The 18,632-nt window shown below is 42.3% G+C and overlaps 1 protein-coding gene across 3 annotated transcripts in view; it reads right to left on the reverse strand.

Moving 5' to 3' along the window:
- Positions 1–18,632, reverse strand: part of eml3 (EMAP like 3) — a 41,216-nt gene that overhangs the window by 14,268 nt on the left and 8,316 nt on the right. For all 3 annotated transcript variants that reach the window (XM_014206607.2, XM_014206609.2, XM_014206608.2), the window contains exons 2-3: positions 1,906–2,079; positions 1,483–1,597 (exon numbers count right to left, since the gene is read on the reverse strand). In XM_014206607.2, coding sequence (XP_014062082.2) covers positions 1,483–1,597; positions 1,906–2,079 — 289 coding nt within the window. The remainder of the gene's footprint in view (positions 1–1,482; positions 1,598–1,905; positions 2,080–18,632) is intronic.

Below are 18,632 nucleotides of genomic sequence, written 5' to 3' on the forward strand. Positions count from 1 at the left end.
CTTCTGATAGGCTAATTGACATCATTTGAGTCAATTGGAGGTGTACCTGTGGATGTATTTCAAGGCCTTCATAGTGCCTCTTTACTTGACATCATGGGAAAATCTAAAGAAATCAGCCAAGACCTCAGAAAATAAATTGTAGACCTCCACAAGTCTGGTTCATCCTTGGGATCAATTTCCAAAGGCCTGAAGGTACCATATTCATCTGTACAAACAATAGTACGCAAGTATAAACACCATGGGACCACGCAGCCATCATACCGCTCAGGAAGGAGACGCGTTCTGTCACCTAGAGATGAACGTACTTTGGTGCGAAAAGTGCAAATCAATCACAGAACAACAGCAAAGGACCTTGTGAAGATGCTGGAGGAAACAGGTACAAAAGTATCTATATCTACAGTAAACTGAGCCCTGTATCGACATAACCTGAAAGGCCGCTCAGCAAGGAAGAAGCCACTGCTCCAATCCCGCCATAAAAAAGCCAGACTACGGTTTGCAACTGCACATGGGGACAAAGATCCTACTTTTTGAAGAAATGTCCTCTGGTCTGATGAAACAAAAATAGAACTGTTTGACCATAATGACCATTGTTATGTTTGGAGGAAAAAGGGGGAGGCTTGCAAGCCGAAGAACACCATTCCAACCGTGAAGCACGGGGGTGGCAGCATCATGTTGTAGGGTTGCTGCAGATGGAATTGGTGCACTTCACAAAATAGATGGCATCATGAGGGAGGAAAATGAGGTAGATATATTGAAGCAACATCTCAAGACATCAGTCAGGAAGTTAAAGCTTGGTTGCAAATGGGTCTTCCAAATGGACAATGACCCCAAACATACTTCCAAAGTTGTGGCAAAATGGCTTAAGGACAACAAAGCCAAGGTATTGGAGTGGCCATCACAAAGCCTTGACCTCAATCCTATAGAACATTTTTGGGTAGAACTGAAAAAGCGTGTGCGAGCAAGGAGGCCTACAAACCTGACTCAGTTACACCAGCTCTGTCAGGAGGAATGGGCCAAAATTCACCCAATTTATTGTGGGAAGCTTGTGGAAGGCTTCCCGAAACGTTTGACCCAAGTTAAACAATTTAAAGGCAATGCTACCAAATACTAATTGAGTGTATGTAAAATTCTGACCCACTGGGAACGTGATGAAAGAAAGAAAATCTGAAATAAATCCCTCTCTACTATTCTGACATTTCACATTCTTAAAATAAAGTGGTGATCCTGACCTAAAACAGGGAATTTTACCTAGGATTAAATGTCAGGAATTGTGAAAAACTGAGTTTAAATATATTTGGCTAAGGTGTATGTAAACTTCCGACTTCAACTGTAACATTCTGGCCATGAAGTCCAAAGACAATTTATGCCTTAATTCCACACATTGATAATGTTTGAGCCATATCTCCATATATGGCTCTGGACAAACATGCCAGCCAACCCATTCCATGCCCACAGTCCCTCTGCACTGGCCTGGCACAGTACCTGGTGGCAGGGTGGCGGGGGCTGTCCAGGGCTGAGCTGGAGGACAGTTTACGGGAGCTGGAGAAACCGTCAGAGCAGTAAACCTGGTTCAGGACACGGGAGGCTGCAGGGTTTACTGAGGACACACACACACACAAAAAATTGACACAATCACACACATTTAATGCAAGGATGGAATTTTCATTGAAGCACAAGACATGGGTAGGATAATGTATCGGTTACAGCTTATTGCTTGTGTACTGTAGTTAATCACCTACAACCATTTTCACACTACTGAGCCGAGCTGCACTTTACCGGCCTGGTTAAACATTCAAGATATTTGCTGGAACCGTGCCGTGAAGAAAATATCCAAGCCAGCACAGTACTGTTCGGGCACAATAATGTTAAAAGAGTACAACTGTGGTCTGATGGTTGGCCATCCACCTGCGATGATCTGCTGTTTAAGCAGGGGGATCAACTGGTCGTGGAGGCGGAGCCTGCGTAGCGCGTCGGCCAGTGATGACTTCAGCAGCGTGATCTCATCTTCCTGCGACTGCAGACGCCCCTCCATCATGGACACACGGTCTGGGTACTCAGCGCTGCTGCCGGACACGTCATCTGTGCAGACGGACCATGACAACAAATCAGGAGACAGTATGGAACCACATGCTGTCACATCATTTGTGGATATTGGGGAAAATAAGGACAACCAATGGTAGTCTATATCCAACTCAATGCTGTCACTCCATTGGCAGATAGGATTGTCCTCTAGACAAATGAAATATAGAAGTGAAGTACTACTATAAATACCAATGCATAGGTTGGATTCAACTATAAAATGCAAGTTGGGAAAACATAAAAAGATGCAAGCAGTAAGACATGACCCTGGTGTTGTAAATACTGCTAACAGCCCACAAATATTCCTCAAAAGAGGCAGGAAGACTTAGATTCTGCATGAAGATACGCCTCCTGCAATGTCTGACTATAAAGCCAACATTAACGGCCTCATCCAGCACGTCTACAATTTAAAGGACGGGATGACACTTCATGAGTTGAGAGAAACATATTTATTTAGGCTACTTGAACAATCATGGTACTCTGACACTGATAATTTACTGAACTAAGTCCTTTTCCATCACAAAAAGAAGGCAGGAGATTGTTACCACCATTAGTAAAAGAAGGCAGGAGACCTTTACCACCATTAGGAGGAAAGAAGTTAAAGCATATGTTTCTGGTTTTCTCAACCTTTCGCAATTTCCAGCAGCTTTGCAAAAAATGGAGTGGAATTGTCTAATTGTTTATCGTCAGGTTGTGTTTAGGGTACAGGGTTTAGCTAAAATGTTTGTTAAGTGTCTGCAGACCTACTTTCTCTAAAGTAGTGCACACGTGTTGGGACTGCCTATTCCATGATGATTCTGGACATGTCTACGTTTCCTGCTAATTTCCTGAGACATTGCAGTAGGAAGACTTGTTTATAATTAGGTGGTGTTTAACAAAAGGATTTGAGTCTGTTAGGATATTAATAAGTCGCCACATACTTACATTTTATCTATATGTGTGTACGTTTTGGGATTGGGCCTATTCGATCATGTGTGTTTACATTTCCAACGAATTCCCTCAGATTTGAAAGCGAAGACAGCATTCCTGTATGTCGCAATGTCATATGAACAATGATCAGACCCTGAGCCAACTGCAGCTTGTTTTTAGTGCGGCCTACACTACTTTCAGCGTTGGTTGGCCACATTTGCTATATTTTAGTGTGTTTAAAAGTTCCAGGTTTTATTAGTCTTATGCATGGGGTACGCAACATAATGCTTACTTCCTTCTAGACAATGCAACAACAAAAATAAACAATAAAAATTAAGAATACTAACAAAGTAAATGGCTCAGTAGAATATAATAAGTAAGGGATAATTAACGAGAGGCTGTGTGTTCTCTGGAAAATAACCAACGACGTGGATGGTGGGTTCGACGACGCGCTATTCCACGTCGTTCATTATAGCGCGTCGTGGAACCCACCTTCCACGTCGTTCGTTATTTTCCAGAGAACGCATAGAGCCCCGAGTTGATTATCCCCATTATACCATGGCTATAATTTAGAACATTTACCGCTGGAAATGTTTTAATTTGCAGGTAGAAATGTGTTACACATCCACTGAGGTAGCGCGGAAAATTTACTAGAGACGGGACAGTAGTTGCCTTGAAAACCAAACAAACAGACTTGCTAGTTTAGATAACCATCAGTCCTAGCTTGCTATTATTAAAATCTAATTTCAATAATACCAAATGTTATCAATTCGACTTTTGCTTCAAACATAGTCCATTCTTACATATTCTATTACCATTGAATTATACAGTGCGTTATAGGATAATAATGCACGCTCTAGAATAACCTTCAAGCCAATCAGAAACTAGTATTTAACAACGCCACAGTATAAATACGTCAAATCTGTCTGGGCCAGGGAAAGTGTAAATTGTCTGATTGATTAAGAACCTGCAAGGAAAGAAGCTTTCTGATCAGGTCTGATCATATCTAAATAGATTGTTCTAGTGATAATGAATTTCTCGGCATCGTATCTTAAAGCCATATCACATTTCTTGGTTGTAAAATAGTTTATTTTTAGGACATTACATTTCCTGTTAGATTAATACATGACTACTAGAAGTGGGTATTATACTTAGCGTTAGCGATTTAGCTAATGTGTTTTGAGTTTTCATTTCCTCATGTGGTGAATAAGCCCCAAAATAAATTAGCCTATGATATTAGTGCACATAAAGACGTAGACATATTCTCTCAAAAAAAAAAAAAATCACAATTCATGACAATCAATGGATTAGGTTGCACATCAAAATATCTTGAACCATCCATTCCTGCTTCGGCATGTTAGATGAAACAACATTTTTTGAATAGCCTACCATCTCAGTAGTCTATTACACAGTCAAAAGCACTGTGAATTACTTTATAAGGTGAATGATATTGCATGATGCTGTGGAAGAAAATTTGTGCGACCAAATCCTGAGGTGGTGCCATTGACAATTTTTTTTTAAATCTGCTGCAAAGTGATGTGTTCTTCTGCCAATTTGGCTGTTGGGAACAAAATCATGCGATAAGATGTTATGCAGAAAAATATGTTGAAAGGACAAGGTTATGTCTGTTTGTGCACATGGAAATCAGTGATTTACAGTGCCTTCGGAAAGTATTCAGACCCCTTGACTTTTTCCACATTTTGTTACGTTACAGCCTTATTCTAAAATGGATTGACAAAGCGAAAACAGGTTTTGGGAAATTTTTGCAAATGTATTAAAAATATTAAAGAGAAATACCTTATTTACATAGTATTCAGAGCCTTTGCTATGAGACTCGAAATTGAGCTCAGGTGCATCCTGTTTCCATTGATCATCCTTGAGATGTTTCTACAACTTGATTGGAGTCCACCTGTGGTAAATTCAATTGATTGGATATGATTTGGAAAGGCACACACCTGTCTATATAAAGGTCCCACAGTTGACAGTGCATGTCAGATCAAAAAGCAATCCATGAAGTTGAAGGAATTGTCCGTAGAGCTCTGAGACAGGATTGTGTCGAGGCACAGATCTGGGGAAGGGTACCAAAACATTTCCGCAACATTTAATGTCCCCAAGAACACAGTGGCCTCCATCATTCTTAAATATAAGAAATTTGGAACCACCAAGGCTCTTCCTAGAGCTGGCTGCCCGGCCAAACTGAGCAATTGGGGGAGAAGGGCCTTGGTCAGGGAGGTGACCAAGAACCCGATGGTTACTCTGACAAAGCTCCAGAGTTCCTTTGTGGAAATGGGAAAAACTTCCATAAGGACAATCATCTCTGCAGCACTCCACCAACCAGGCCTTTATGGTAGAGTGGCCAGACGGAAGTCACTCCTCAGTAAAAGGCACACGACAGCCCGCTTGGAGTTAGCCAAAGGCACCTAAAGACTCTCAGACCATGAGAAACAACATTTTCTGGTCTGATGAAACCAAGATTGAACTCTTTGGCCTGAATGCCAAGCATCATGTCTGGAGGAAACCTGACACCATCCCTACAGTGAAGCTTGATGGTGGGAGCATCATGCTGTGGGAAAGTTTTTCAGCAGCAGGGACTGGTCGACTAGTCAGGATCGAGGCAAAGATGAAACTTTTCTGCCCCTCCCAAAAGATAGAATTTGTAGATAATTGGCCCTCTTTCTGGGACTCACCCACAAACAGGACCAAGCCTGGCCTGCTGAGGAGTGACGGACTCCATCTTAGCTGGAGGGGTGCTCTCATCTTATCTACGAACATAGGCAGGGCTCTAACTCACCTAGCTCCACAATGAGATAGGGTGCAGGCCAGGCAGCAGGCTGTTAGCCAGCCTGCCAGCTTAGTGGAGTCTGCCACTAGCCCAGTCAGTGTAGTCAGCTCAGCTATCCCCAGTGAGACTGTGTCTGTGCCTCGATCTAGGTTGGGCAACACTAAACATGGCGGTGTTCACCTTAGCAATCTCTCTGGAATAAAGACCTCCTCCATTCCTGTCATTATTGAAAGAGATTGTGATATCTCACATCTCAAAATAGAGCTACTTAATGTTAGATACCTCACTTCCAAGGCAGTTATAGTCAATGAACTAATCACTGATCATAATCTTGATGTGATTGGCCTGACTGAAACACGGCTTAAGCCGATTACTGTGTTAAATTAGGCCTCTCCTCCTGGTTACACTAGTGACCATATCCCCTGCACATCCCGCAACGGTGGAGATGTTGCTAACATTTACGAAATTTCAATTCACAAAAAAAAAACTGTTTTCATCTTTTGAGCTACTTGTCATGAAATCTATGCAGCCTACTCAATCACTTTTTATAGCTACTGTTTACAGGCCTCCTGGGCCGTATACAGCATTCCTCACGGAGTTCCCTGAATTCCTATCGGATCTTGTAGTCATGGCAGATAATATTCAAATTTTTGGTGACTAATATTCACATGGACAAGTCCACAGACCCACTCCAAAAGGCTTTCGGAGTCATCATCGACTCACAGGGTTTTGTCCAACATGTCTCCAGACCTACTCACTGCTACAGTCATACACTGTGGCAGTGTCCCGTGGAATAAATGTTGTGGATCTTAATGTTTTTCCTCATAATCCTGGACTATTGGCCCACCATTTCATTACGTTTGCAATCGCAACAACTAATCTGCTCAAACCCCAACCAAGGATCATCAAAAGCCGTGCTATAAATTCTCAGACAACCCAAAGATTCCTAGATGCCCTTCCAGACTCCCTCAACCTACCCAAGGACGTCAAAGTACAAAAATCAGTTAACCACCTAAATGAGAAACTCAATTTAACCTTGCGTAAAACCCTAGATGCAGTCGCACCCCTAAAAACATTTGTCATAAGAAACTATCTCCCTGGTATACAGAAAATACCCGGGCCCTGAAGCAAGCTTCCAGAAAATTGGAACGGATATAGCGCTACACCAAACTGGAAGTCTTCCGACTAGCTTGGAAATACAGTACCGTGCAGTATCGAAGAGCCCTCACTGCTGCTCAATCATCCTATTTTTCCAACCTAATTGAGGAGAATAAGAACAATCCAAAATGTATTTTTGATACAGTCGCAAAGCTAACTAAAAAGCAGCATTCCCCAAGAGAGGATGGCTTTCACTTCAGCAGTAATGAATTCATGAACTTCTTTGACGAAAAGATCATGATCATTAGAAAGCAAATTACGGACTCCTCAATTAAATCTGCATATTTCTCCAAAACTCAGTTGTCTGGAGTCTGCACACCCCTGCCAGGACCTAAGATCAAGGGAGACACTCAAGTTTTTTAATACTATATCTCTTGACACATTGATGAAAATAGTCATGGCCTCTAAACCTTCAAGCTGCATACTGGACCCTATTCCAACTAAACTACTGAAAGAGCTGCTTTCTGTGCTTGACCCTCCTATGTTGAACATAATAAACGGCTCCCTATCCACCGGATGTGTACCAAACTCACTAAAAGTGGTAGTAACAAAGCCTCTCTTGAAAAAGCCAAACCTTGACCCAGAAAAACTAAAAATCGGCCTATATCGAATCGCTCATTCCTCTAAAAGAAAATTGAAAAAGCTGTTGCGCAGCAACTCACTGCCTTCCTGAAGGCAAACAATGTATACGAAACGCTTCAGTCTGGTTTTAGACCCCATCATAGCACTGAGACTACACTTGTGAAGGTGGAAAATGACCTTTTAATGGCATCAGACAGAGGCTCTGCATCTGTCCTCGTGCTCCTAGACCTTAATGCTGCTTTTGATACCATCGATCACCACATTCTTTTGGAGAGATTGGAAACCCAAATTGGTCTACATGGACAAGTTCTGGCCTGGTTTAGATCTTATCTGTCAGAAAGATATCAGCTTGTCTCTGTAAATGGTTTGTCCTCTGACAAATCAACTGTACATTTCGGTGTTCCTCAAGGCTCTGTTTTAGGACCAATATTGTTTTCACTATATTTGACCCCTTGGTGATGTCATTCGGAAACACAATGTCAACTTTCACTGCTATGCAGACGACACACAGCTGTACTTTTCGATGAAACATGGTGAAGCCCCAAAATGTCCCTCCCTGGAAGCCTGTGTTTCAGACATAAGGAAGTGGATGGCAGTAAATGTTCTACTTTTAAACTCGGACAAAACAGAGATACTAGTTCTAGGTCCCAAGAAAGAAAGAGATCTTCTGTTGAATCTGACAATGAATCTTGATGGTTGTACAGTTGTCTCAAATAAAACTGAAGGACCTCAGCGTTACTCTGGACACTGATCTCTCTTTTGACGAACTTATCAAGACTGTGTCAAGGACAGCTTTTTTCCATCTACGTAACATTGCAAAAATCAAGAACTTTCTGTCCAAAAATTATGCTTTTGTCACTTCTAGATTAGACTACTGCAATGCTCTACAGTCGTGGCCAAAAGTTGAGAATGACACAAATATCAATTTTCACAAAGTCTGCTGCCTCAGTTTGTATGATGGCAATTTGCATATAGTCCAGAATGTTATGAACACTGATCAGATGAATTGCAATTAATTGCAAAGTCCCTCTTTGCCATGCAAGTGAACTGAATCCCCCAAAAACGTTTCCACTGCATTTCAGCCCTGCCTCAAAAGGACCAGCTGACATCATGTCAGTGATTCTCTCGTTAACACAGGTGTGAGTGTTGACGAGGACAAGGCTGGAGATCACTCTGTCATGCTGATTGAGTTTGAATAACAGACTGGAAGCTTCAAAAGGAGGGTGGTGCTTGGAATCATTGTTCTTCCTCTGTCAACAATGGTTAACTGCAAGGAAACACATGCTGTCATCATTGCTTTGCACAAAAAGGGCTTCACAGGCAAGGATATTGCTGCCAGTAAGATTGCACTTAAATCAACCATTTATCAGATCATCAAGAACTTCAAGGAGAGCGGTTCAATTGTTGTGAAGAAGGCTTCAGGGCGCCCAAGAAAGTCCAGCAAGCGCCAGGACCGTCTCCTAAAGTTGATTCAGCTGCGGGATCGGGGCACCACCAGTACAGAGCTTGCTCAGGAATGGCAGCAGGCAGGTGTGAGTGCATCTGCACGCACAGTGAGGCGAAGACTTTTGGAGGATGGCCTGGTGTCAAGAAGGGCAGCAAAGAAGCCACTTCTCTCCAGGAAAAACATCAGGGACAGACTGATATTCTGCAAAGGGTACAGGGATTGGACTGCTGAGGACTGGGGTAAAGTCATTTTCTCTGATGAATCCCCTTTCCGATTGTTTGGGGCATCCGGAAAAAAAGCTTGTCCAGAGAAGACAAGGTGAGCACTACCATCAGTCCTGTGTCATTCCAACAGTAAAGCATCCTGAGACCATTCATGTGTGGCGTCGCTTCTCAGCCAAGGGAGTGGGCTCAATCACAATTTTGCCTAAGAACACAGCCATGAATAAAGAATGGTGCCAACACATTCTCCGAGAGCAACTTCTCCCAACCATCCAGGAACAGTTTGGTAACGAGCAATGCCTTTTCCAGCATGGAGCACCTTGCCATAAGGAAAAAGTGATAACTAAGTGACCCGGGGAACAAAACATCAATATTTTGGGTCCACAGCCAGGAAAGTCCCCAGACCTTAATCCCATTGCGAACTTGTGGTCAATCCTCAAGAGGCAGGTGGACAAACAAAAACCCACAAATTCTGACAAACTCCAAGCATTGATTATGCAAGAATGGGCTGCCATCAGTCAGGATGTGGCCCAGAAGTTAATTGACAGCATATCAGGGCGGATTGCAGAGGTCTTGAAAAAGAAGGGTCAACACTGCAAATATTGACGCTTTGCATCAACTTCATATAATTGTCAATAAAAGCATTTGACCCTTATGAAATGCTTGTAATTATACTTCAGTATTCCATAGTAACATCTGACAAAAATATCTAAAGACACTGAAGCAGCAAACTTTGTGGAAATTAATATTTGTGTTATTTTCAAAACTTTTGGCCACAACTGTACTTTCCAGCTAACCGGATAAAGCACTAAATAAACTTCAGTTAGTGCTAAACACGGCTGCTAGAATCTTGACGAGAACCAAAATATTTCATCACATTACTCCAGTGCTAGCCTCTCTACACTGGCTTCCTCTTAAGGCTAGGGCTGATTTCAAGGTTTTACTGCTAACCTACAAAGCTTTACATGGGCTTGCTCCTACCCATCTTTCCGATTTTGTCATGCCGTACATACCTACACGTACGCTACGGTCACAAGACGCAGGCCTCCTTACTGTCCCTAGAATTGCTAAGCAAACAGCTGGAGGCAGGGCTTTCTCCTATAGAGATACATTTTTATGGAATGGTCTGCCTGTCAATGTGATACGCAGACTCGGTCTCAACCTTTAAGTCTTTATTGAAGACTCATCTCTTCAGTAGATCCTATGATTGTGTGTAGTCTGCCCCAGGAGTGTGAAGGTGAACGGAAAATCACTGGAGCAACAAACCGCCCTTGCTGTCTCTGCCTGGCCGGTTCCCCTCTCTCCACTGGGATTCTCTGCCTCAAACCGTATTACGGGGGCTGTCACTGGCTTACTGGTGCTCTTCCATGCCGTCTCTAAGAGGGGTGCATCACTTGAGTGGGTTGAGTCACTGACGTGGTCTTCCTGTCCGGGTTGGCGCCCCCCCTTGGGTTCGTGCCGTGGGGAGATCTTCATGGGCTATACTCGGACTTGTCTCAGGATAGTAAGTTGGTGGTTGAAGATATCCCTCTAGTGGTGTGGGGGCTGTACTTTGGCAAAGTGGGTGGGGTTATATCCTGCCTGTTTGGCCCTGTCCGGGGGTATCAGCGGACAGGGCCACAGTGTCTCCCGACCCCACCTGTCTCAGCCTGCAGTATTTATGCTGTAATAGTTTGTGTCGGAGCTAGGGTCAGGGGGCTAGGGTCAGTCCGTTATATCTGGAGTATTTCTCCTGTCTTATTCGGTGTCCTGTGTGAATTTAATTATGCTCTCTCTCTCTCAGAGGACCTAAGCCCTAGGACCATGCCTCAGGACTACCTGGCCTGATGACTCTCTCTGTCCCCAGTCCACCTGGTCGTGCTGCTGTTCCAGTTTCAACTGTTCTGCCTGCGGCTATGGAACCCTGGCCTTTTCACCGGACATGCTACCTTGTCCCAGACCTGCTGTTTTCAACTCTCTAGAGAAAACAGGTGCGGTAGAGATATTCTGAATGATCGGCTATGAAAAGCCAACTGACATTTTACTCCTGAGGTGCTGACCTGTTGCACCCTCGACAACCACTGTGATTATTATTATCTGACCCTGCTGGTCATCTATGAACATTTGAACATCTTGGCCATGTTCTGTTATAATCTCCACCCGGCACAGCCAGAAGAGGACTGGCCACCCCTCAAAGCCTGGTTCCTCTCTTGGATTTGGCCTTTCTAGGGAGTTTTTCCTAGCCACCGTGCTTCTACACCTGCATTGCTTGCTGTTTGGGGTTTTAGGCTGGGTTTCTGTACAGCACATCACATACTGACATCAGCTGATGTAAGAAGGGCTTTATAAATACATTTTATTTATTGATTGATTTAACAGAGCAAAGTACAGACAGATCCTTCATAAAAACCTGCTCCAGAGCACTCACGACCTCAGACTGGGGCGAAGGTTCACCTTCCAACAGGACAACGACCCTAAGCACACAGCAAAGACAATGCAGGAGTGGCATCGGGACAAGTCTCTGAATGTCCTTGAGTGGCCCAGCCCGAGCCCGGACTTGAACCCGATTTAACATCTCTGGAGAGACCTGAAAATAACTGTGCAGCAACGCTCCCCATCCAACCTGACAGAGCTTGAAATGATCTGCAGTGAAGAATGGGAGAAACTCCCCAAATACAGGTGTGCCAAGCTTGTAGCGTCATACCCAAGAAGACACGGGGCTGTAATCGCTGCCAAAGGTGCTTCAACAAAGTACTGAGTAAAGGGTCTGAAAACTTATGTAAATGTGATATTTTTTGTTTGTTTGTGTGTATACATTTGAACAAAAATGTCTAAAAGACTGTTTTTGCTTCGTCATTATGGGGTATTGTGATATCATTATGGGGTACTGTGATATCATTATGGGGTATTGTGATATCATTATGGGGTATTGTGTGTAGATTGATGGGGGGGAAACAAGTTAATACATTTCAGAATAAGGCTGTAACGTAACAAAATATGGAAAAAGTCAAAGAGTCTGAATACTTTCCGAAGGCACTACGTTTACGATAGCTTAATGAGGCAATAAAAATAAGATGTGACTAAACTATGACAAAAAAGAAAGGGCATTTAGTTCACTAAACTGTTTTCAACATTGACAATAACTAGACCAAATAATTATTCAAACTACAAAAATGTGACTAAAACAATGATATTTTAGTCAAACTGACCAAATCAAAAGAGTGCCAAAATGAACACTGCTAGTGTGCAGGCGTAGTTGTCCCAGTAAAACTGGAGCTAGAAAGATGGCAGCAACCACCAAAAGGCTTATGCGAACGTGAGTAGATTACGTTGAAAACAACGGTCGGCCATCTTAAATTCATGTAATTTATTTTTCTTGAAATCAAAATACTACTCATATTACAGCCCAAGCGGTAAAGCTTCATATGACACCAATTTTTGCTTTGTAACACATACAGATGAAACTTATGGAGTCTTAAAGGAGGCCTGGGTAAGGCTGATGTATAATTAATAAATATGTAAACTTTGATCAATTATTTCTCAATTATGCTTTTAGATACAAAATGTAAAGTATTGTCAACAACCTTTCCTCCAGAAGGGTCATTCTATGGATTTACATTTTGGCGAAAATCCCCAAAAACTGGAAATTCTCATAATCAAGCCACGGCTCTTATTGTTTTGTTAATGGTATGTAAGTGACTCACAGCATGATACCTTCTCTTTACGTTGTCCCTAACCCTTTGCCTACTGGCACCACAGCTGGTATAACCTATGCTGCTACTGAATCATCCACTGTAGCAGTTAAGCTATCATTTAACAGTCATTGTTGTTGATAGTAAGTATTTGTAACTCCAAGTGTGCTCATTTCCATTGAGAGGAGGAGTGGTTCTCACTGAGTGCCTCTCACCTACTTACTAGTGAGCACTGGGTGAAGCGTTTCCTAAAAACTCCTAGAGCACTTGACTGTTTTGCCTGGTTTGGCTCGTAGGGAAAAATAACACTTTAAACAGTTGGATAAGAATGCAGTGGCCAAGCGAACATGCAATCCATCACCAGAGGAGAAACAGTTCCGCTTAACGACTTGAAAGCATTTAAACATCCCTCGCCTTGAAGCCTGCAAGAAAAAATATATATTTTCAGATTCCAGTGATGGCTTCAAATCAATACACCCACACACACCCGCACACTTTCGTATGCAATCTCTGAAACCAGAACCATGGCTTCACTCCACCCGCCCACACACACACACACACAACGACCAGTACCATAGCTCCAGTCCATACACAATGGGGTCATTGAGCCTTGCTGGTAGGAAGACTCTCTCTGCTGTCTGTGTTCAGACTGAGACTGAACCAGCCGTCTACAAGGCCAGACCAAGCCTCTCACTGGAAACACACCACACAGACAGAACAACAACAGCTATGGAAGATGATACAGGAATACATTTACATTACATTTGAGTTAGCAGACGCTCTTATCCAGCGCAAATTATAGTTAGTGCATTCCTCTTAAGGTAGCTAGGTGGGACAACCACATATCACAACCATAGTACATTTTTCCTCAAAGTTGCTATCAGCTAAGTAGGTGCTAGTAAAGGGAAAAAAGACAAGTGCGAGTGTTAGTTCACGAAAGGCTTTTTGTGAACAATACATGAAATGAGAGAATGCAGTGTTACGCACTATACCGTGGTTTTGATAATACTACATACATAATATTCTTGCCGTTTAAATTCCACGCTGAGGCAAACTGTAATTGAACTCAATGAACTTGGTCATGATGACATGCATAGGCAAACACGTGACATCACACACTTGTTTGAAGAGGGCTTAGAATATAGCAGGAGAGCAAGAATCTCTCATCAAGGACAGGAAACACCTGACTCAAGTGGTTGAGTTAGGGCACTAAAGAATATTGACATTCGCCAGCACCGTGAAGAGTAGATGCTCTGTGGCCTACAGATAATACGGCCCCTAAACCAACGAGGAGGTCTAATCTCAGAGTGTATACTAAACAACACAGTATGGGATACAGAATTAATGCTGCAATATGTAACTTTTTGGGCGACCCGACCAAATTCACATATAAATGTGAGTCATAAATCTGTCACTCATTGAAAGCAAGTCTAAGAAACTGTAGATCTCTTCTATGTGCGCTATTTCTATTCTTAAGCTTCAAACAGCTGAAAATATAATATTTTTGTTATGGAAAATATATTTCACAGCTGTTTAGATGGTATAATAATTCTCTACAGAATGACTGCTTGTTTTGTCACAAACAGAAATTAAGTAGACTATTAGAATTTTTGCATCTAGGAAATGGCGGAGTTATTTCTGCAGACTGCACCTTTAAATAGAACACAAGTATTTACATTTTAGGCCTATCTCTATGGAATGGGTTGTAACACATTAGCCTCTGTTCCAATCCACTGACTTGAAACCTAAATGAAAAGCCAGCAACACGGAAGAGATTCCTTTTCAGTCTTTCAACTCTCATCGTTTTTGGCAAATCTCAGCTGATTCGATCAACTGCGAAGCATGAAGTTAAGACTTGTGGACGAAAATTTTAACAGTTAGAAATGAGAAACAGCTGGGAGAGAGAAGAGATTACAATGGACTATGTGTACTGTTAATGATCACTGAAACATGATCTATTTTATTCACCTCCCAATTCAGACAGACTCTTCCATGCAATCGTTCTATCACTTTCTCTGCCTCGTTTTTGCTCGCTCGCACACACACACACACACACACACACACACACACACACACAAAGCACCAACACTCCCACAATCCAAACCCAGAGTGTTTCTGCAGGAAAGAAGCTTAACGTCATACACAAAATGACTCACGCAAACTTTACACAGGACAAAAATCATATGACAATGTGTATAATGTAGAGGTTGTCTTGATTTATCTCAGATTGTGTGGGCCTGCACCTCTGAATAATGGGTCTATAGTCACTATAGTTATCATATTTAAATAAACACAGAAATTAAGTTATTAATACAGTATTACTGCTATTATCTGTGGCGAATGGAGCAAGACTAGCATTAAATGCCAAAACTCACAGATCTGAGCAAACGTGGCTATGAGTCAGAAATCAAATCCCAAGGGGGCTTGAAAGATGAAGCCAAGAATGTGGACAGAATCTTGAGCCATCGCATAAATGACAATGTAATATACACTGAACAAAAATATAAATGCAACATGGAACAATTTCAAAGATTTTACTGAGTTACAGGTGATGAAGCCAGATGTGGAGGTCCTGGGCTGGCATGGTTACACGTAGTCTGCGGTTGTGAGGCCGGTTTGATGTACTGACAAATTCTCCAAAACGACGTTGGAGGCAGCTTATGGTAGAGAAATTAACATTACCGTAATTTCCGGACTATAAGCTGCTACTTTTTTTTTAAATTCAGTGGGTGCGGCTTATTTTCAGGTGCGCTCAATAGTCCGGAAATTACGGTAATTTCTCCGGCAACAGCTCTGGTGGACATTCCTGCAGTCAGCATGCGCCAATTGCACGCTCCCTCAAAACTTGAGACATCTGTGGCATTGTGTTGTGTGACAAAACTGCACATTTTAGAGTGGCCTTTTGTCCCCAGCACAAGGTTCACCTGTGTAAGGATCATGCGGTTTAATCAGCTTGTTGATATGCCACACGTCTCAGGTGGATAGATTATCTTGGCAATGGAGAAATGCTTTTGTGCATATGGAACAATTCTGGGATTTTTTATTTCAGCTCATGAAACATTGTACCAACATGTTGCATTTATATTTTTGTTCAGTGTATGTAAGGTTTGCCTGGTATTATACCGCTGCTGTTGCTAATGCTAACCATTAAAACTTCCATCACTAATACAACCTTTAATAAAGAGTTCCATTTCAATATGTGTACAAAACCAGTGTGGTACGTAAAGGGAGCACATTTTACAAAACTGGGTGAGACCTTAGCCATTATAAAAAGGTACAGTTAGGCCCGGCTGGCCACTTGCAGGTACAAAAGGCACAGTTGGGAACTTGCAGGACTACTGTACATTGCATTGTTGCAGCAGGTACTGCAGGTCTGCACTCTCAAAGGAGAGATTGGTTACTGTAAGATACCTTATCATTCTTCATTCATTTGTGATGAGTAAGATCAAGAACTGTTGCAGTCTTAGGAACAACCCATCTTTCAGGGGGACGTTCAAGAACGTAGCCAATAGCACTCCTGAACACATCGGGAAGTAATTAGTGGTTTGTGTTCTTGGTCTGTTTTTAGGGGAGGTATGGTATTTATGGTTGTGAACGGGAGCCGGAGCAACAGATGGGAATAGAATGTCCAGGAAGTGAAAAGGAAGAGGGGTTTATGTTTCCTCTAGAGCAGGCCTGGGAAACTACAGTCCTCGGGGTCCTGATTGGTGTCACACTTTTGCCCCAGCACCAGATAACACACCTGACTCCAATAATCAACTAATCATGATCTTCAGTTTAGAATGCAATTAGTTTAAATCAGGTGTGTTTGCTAGGGATGGGAGGAAAGTATGACAGAAAAGTATGACACCAATCAGGCCCCCGAGGACTGGAATTGCCCAGACCTGCGTCTAGCTCAGTAATGCTGCACTTTGTTAGAGAACACTGGAGAGGGTTGTTTGCTCACACGCACACGGACACACGGACACAAGCACCCAGCTGCCTTGTCACAAATTTCCCAGCTTCTATTTTTTTTGTCTTTACAACTTATTTTCTCATGACAAGCCAAGGCCCGTGGGTGAGTCCCAAAGGAAGCTGGAGAGGAACATAAACATGCACAACGACTAAACTATACGGGGCTGGAAGCAATCTGGAGATCTGGAGTGGAGAGTGGTCTCTGGTCTGATTGAATGTTGGAGCAGCTCTGTTCCTCACGTCTTTCTCTTTTTATCTCTTTCTCCCTGGCTTTCTGTTCCTTTCTCTTTCTCTCATAATACACACATCCACTCTCTCCCTCAATCCATTATAAAATCAACAAAACCTGGAAATAGTTTCTTGACGAAGCAGTGCCTGGCTAACAGTAGTAAAATACACAACTACATTCTCCTTCATTATTTATGGTGACTTTATGATAGTGACTCCAACTCAAACAACGCCTCAACAAATTGTTATTCCATGGATCAGTTTAAGCCACTGTTTGTATAGAGTTGGACGCCATTTCACCAAGAAATATCAGAACCATCCCATCACACTGATGATAACTGATAAACAACGATACTGGTAGGAAAAGAAAACACAATTACGCTTTACTCCGCGGATGGTTATATTTGGACCCCCAAGTTCTCTGAGCATAATGGACATAATATAACACACTGTAAACACATCAGGAAATCAGCCCCAAGTGATTTTGATTTAAGAAATCGTGATCGTATACAACTGTAAGCAAGGTTTGAAATTATTATGTTTTAGTCAAACATTATACGTTTGGGCTTCTTGCAGTCAATTTGCAGTCCACAAAATATTTGTAATTACAGTGCATCTGGAAAGTATTCTTGGTACCCTTCCTCAAATCTGTGCCTCGACACAATCCTGTCTCGGAGCTCTACGGACAATTCCTTCGATCACATGGCTTGGTTTTTGCTCTGACATGCACTGTCAACTGTGGGACCTTATATATAGACTGGTGTGTGCGCCTTTCCAAATCATGTCCAATCAATTGAATGATCAATGGAAACAGGATGCACCCGAGTTCAATTGAGTCTCATAGCAAACGGTCTGAATACTTTAGTAAATAAAAACCTGTTTTCACTTTGACATTATGGGGTATTGTCTGTAGATTGATGAGGATTTTGTTTTATTTAATCCATTTTAGAATAAAGCTGTAATTTAAGAATTGTGGCGGCAGCCTAGTGGTTAGAGCGTCGGGCCAGCAAACCGAAAAGTTGCTGGATCAAATCCCCGAGCTGACAAGGTAAAAATCTGTCGTTCTGCCCCTGAACAAGGCAGTTAACCCACTGTTCCTAGGCCGTCATTGTAAATAAGAATTTGTTCTTAACTGACTTGACTAGTTAAATAAAGGTTAAATAAATGTTTAAAAAATGTAAAGAAAATGTGGTAAGAGTCAAGGTGTCTGAATACTTTCTGAATGAACTGTATGTTCTGCCCCCCCCCAACCATCCGCTAAAGAAAAAATATATATAAAAATAGGCCCACGTCTGAATCTAGTTGATGATCCCTGGTGTAGAGCCCTTTACCGCCCACAAGACCTCAGATGGCCCAGGCCACTCGGCACAGAAGAGAGTGAAATTACAGCAACATCATCTAGGCGTTGTGTTATGATATCTGTTCTCCTTGTGCTGTAACTGTTCTGGATTGACTTTTGTTTGTCATATTTCCATGTGCTTCTGTGTTGTGACGTCTGTCTTGTCCTGTGATTTAATGTTTTGTTTTATTTGTATTGCACAGCACTTCTCAGTTGTCACTGGCCAGGCCGTCATTGTAAAGAAATTGACTCACCTAGATAA

This window comes from Salmo salar, chromosome ssa07 (assembly GCF_905237065.1).
Source record: "Salmo salar chromosome ssa07, Ssal_v3.1, whole genome shotgun sequence".
Lineage (NCBI taxonomy): Eukaryota > Metazoa > Chordata > Actinopteri > Salmoniformes > Salmonidae > Salmo > Salmo salar.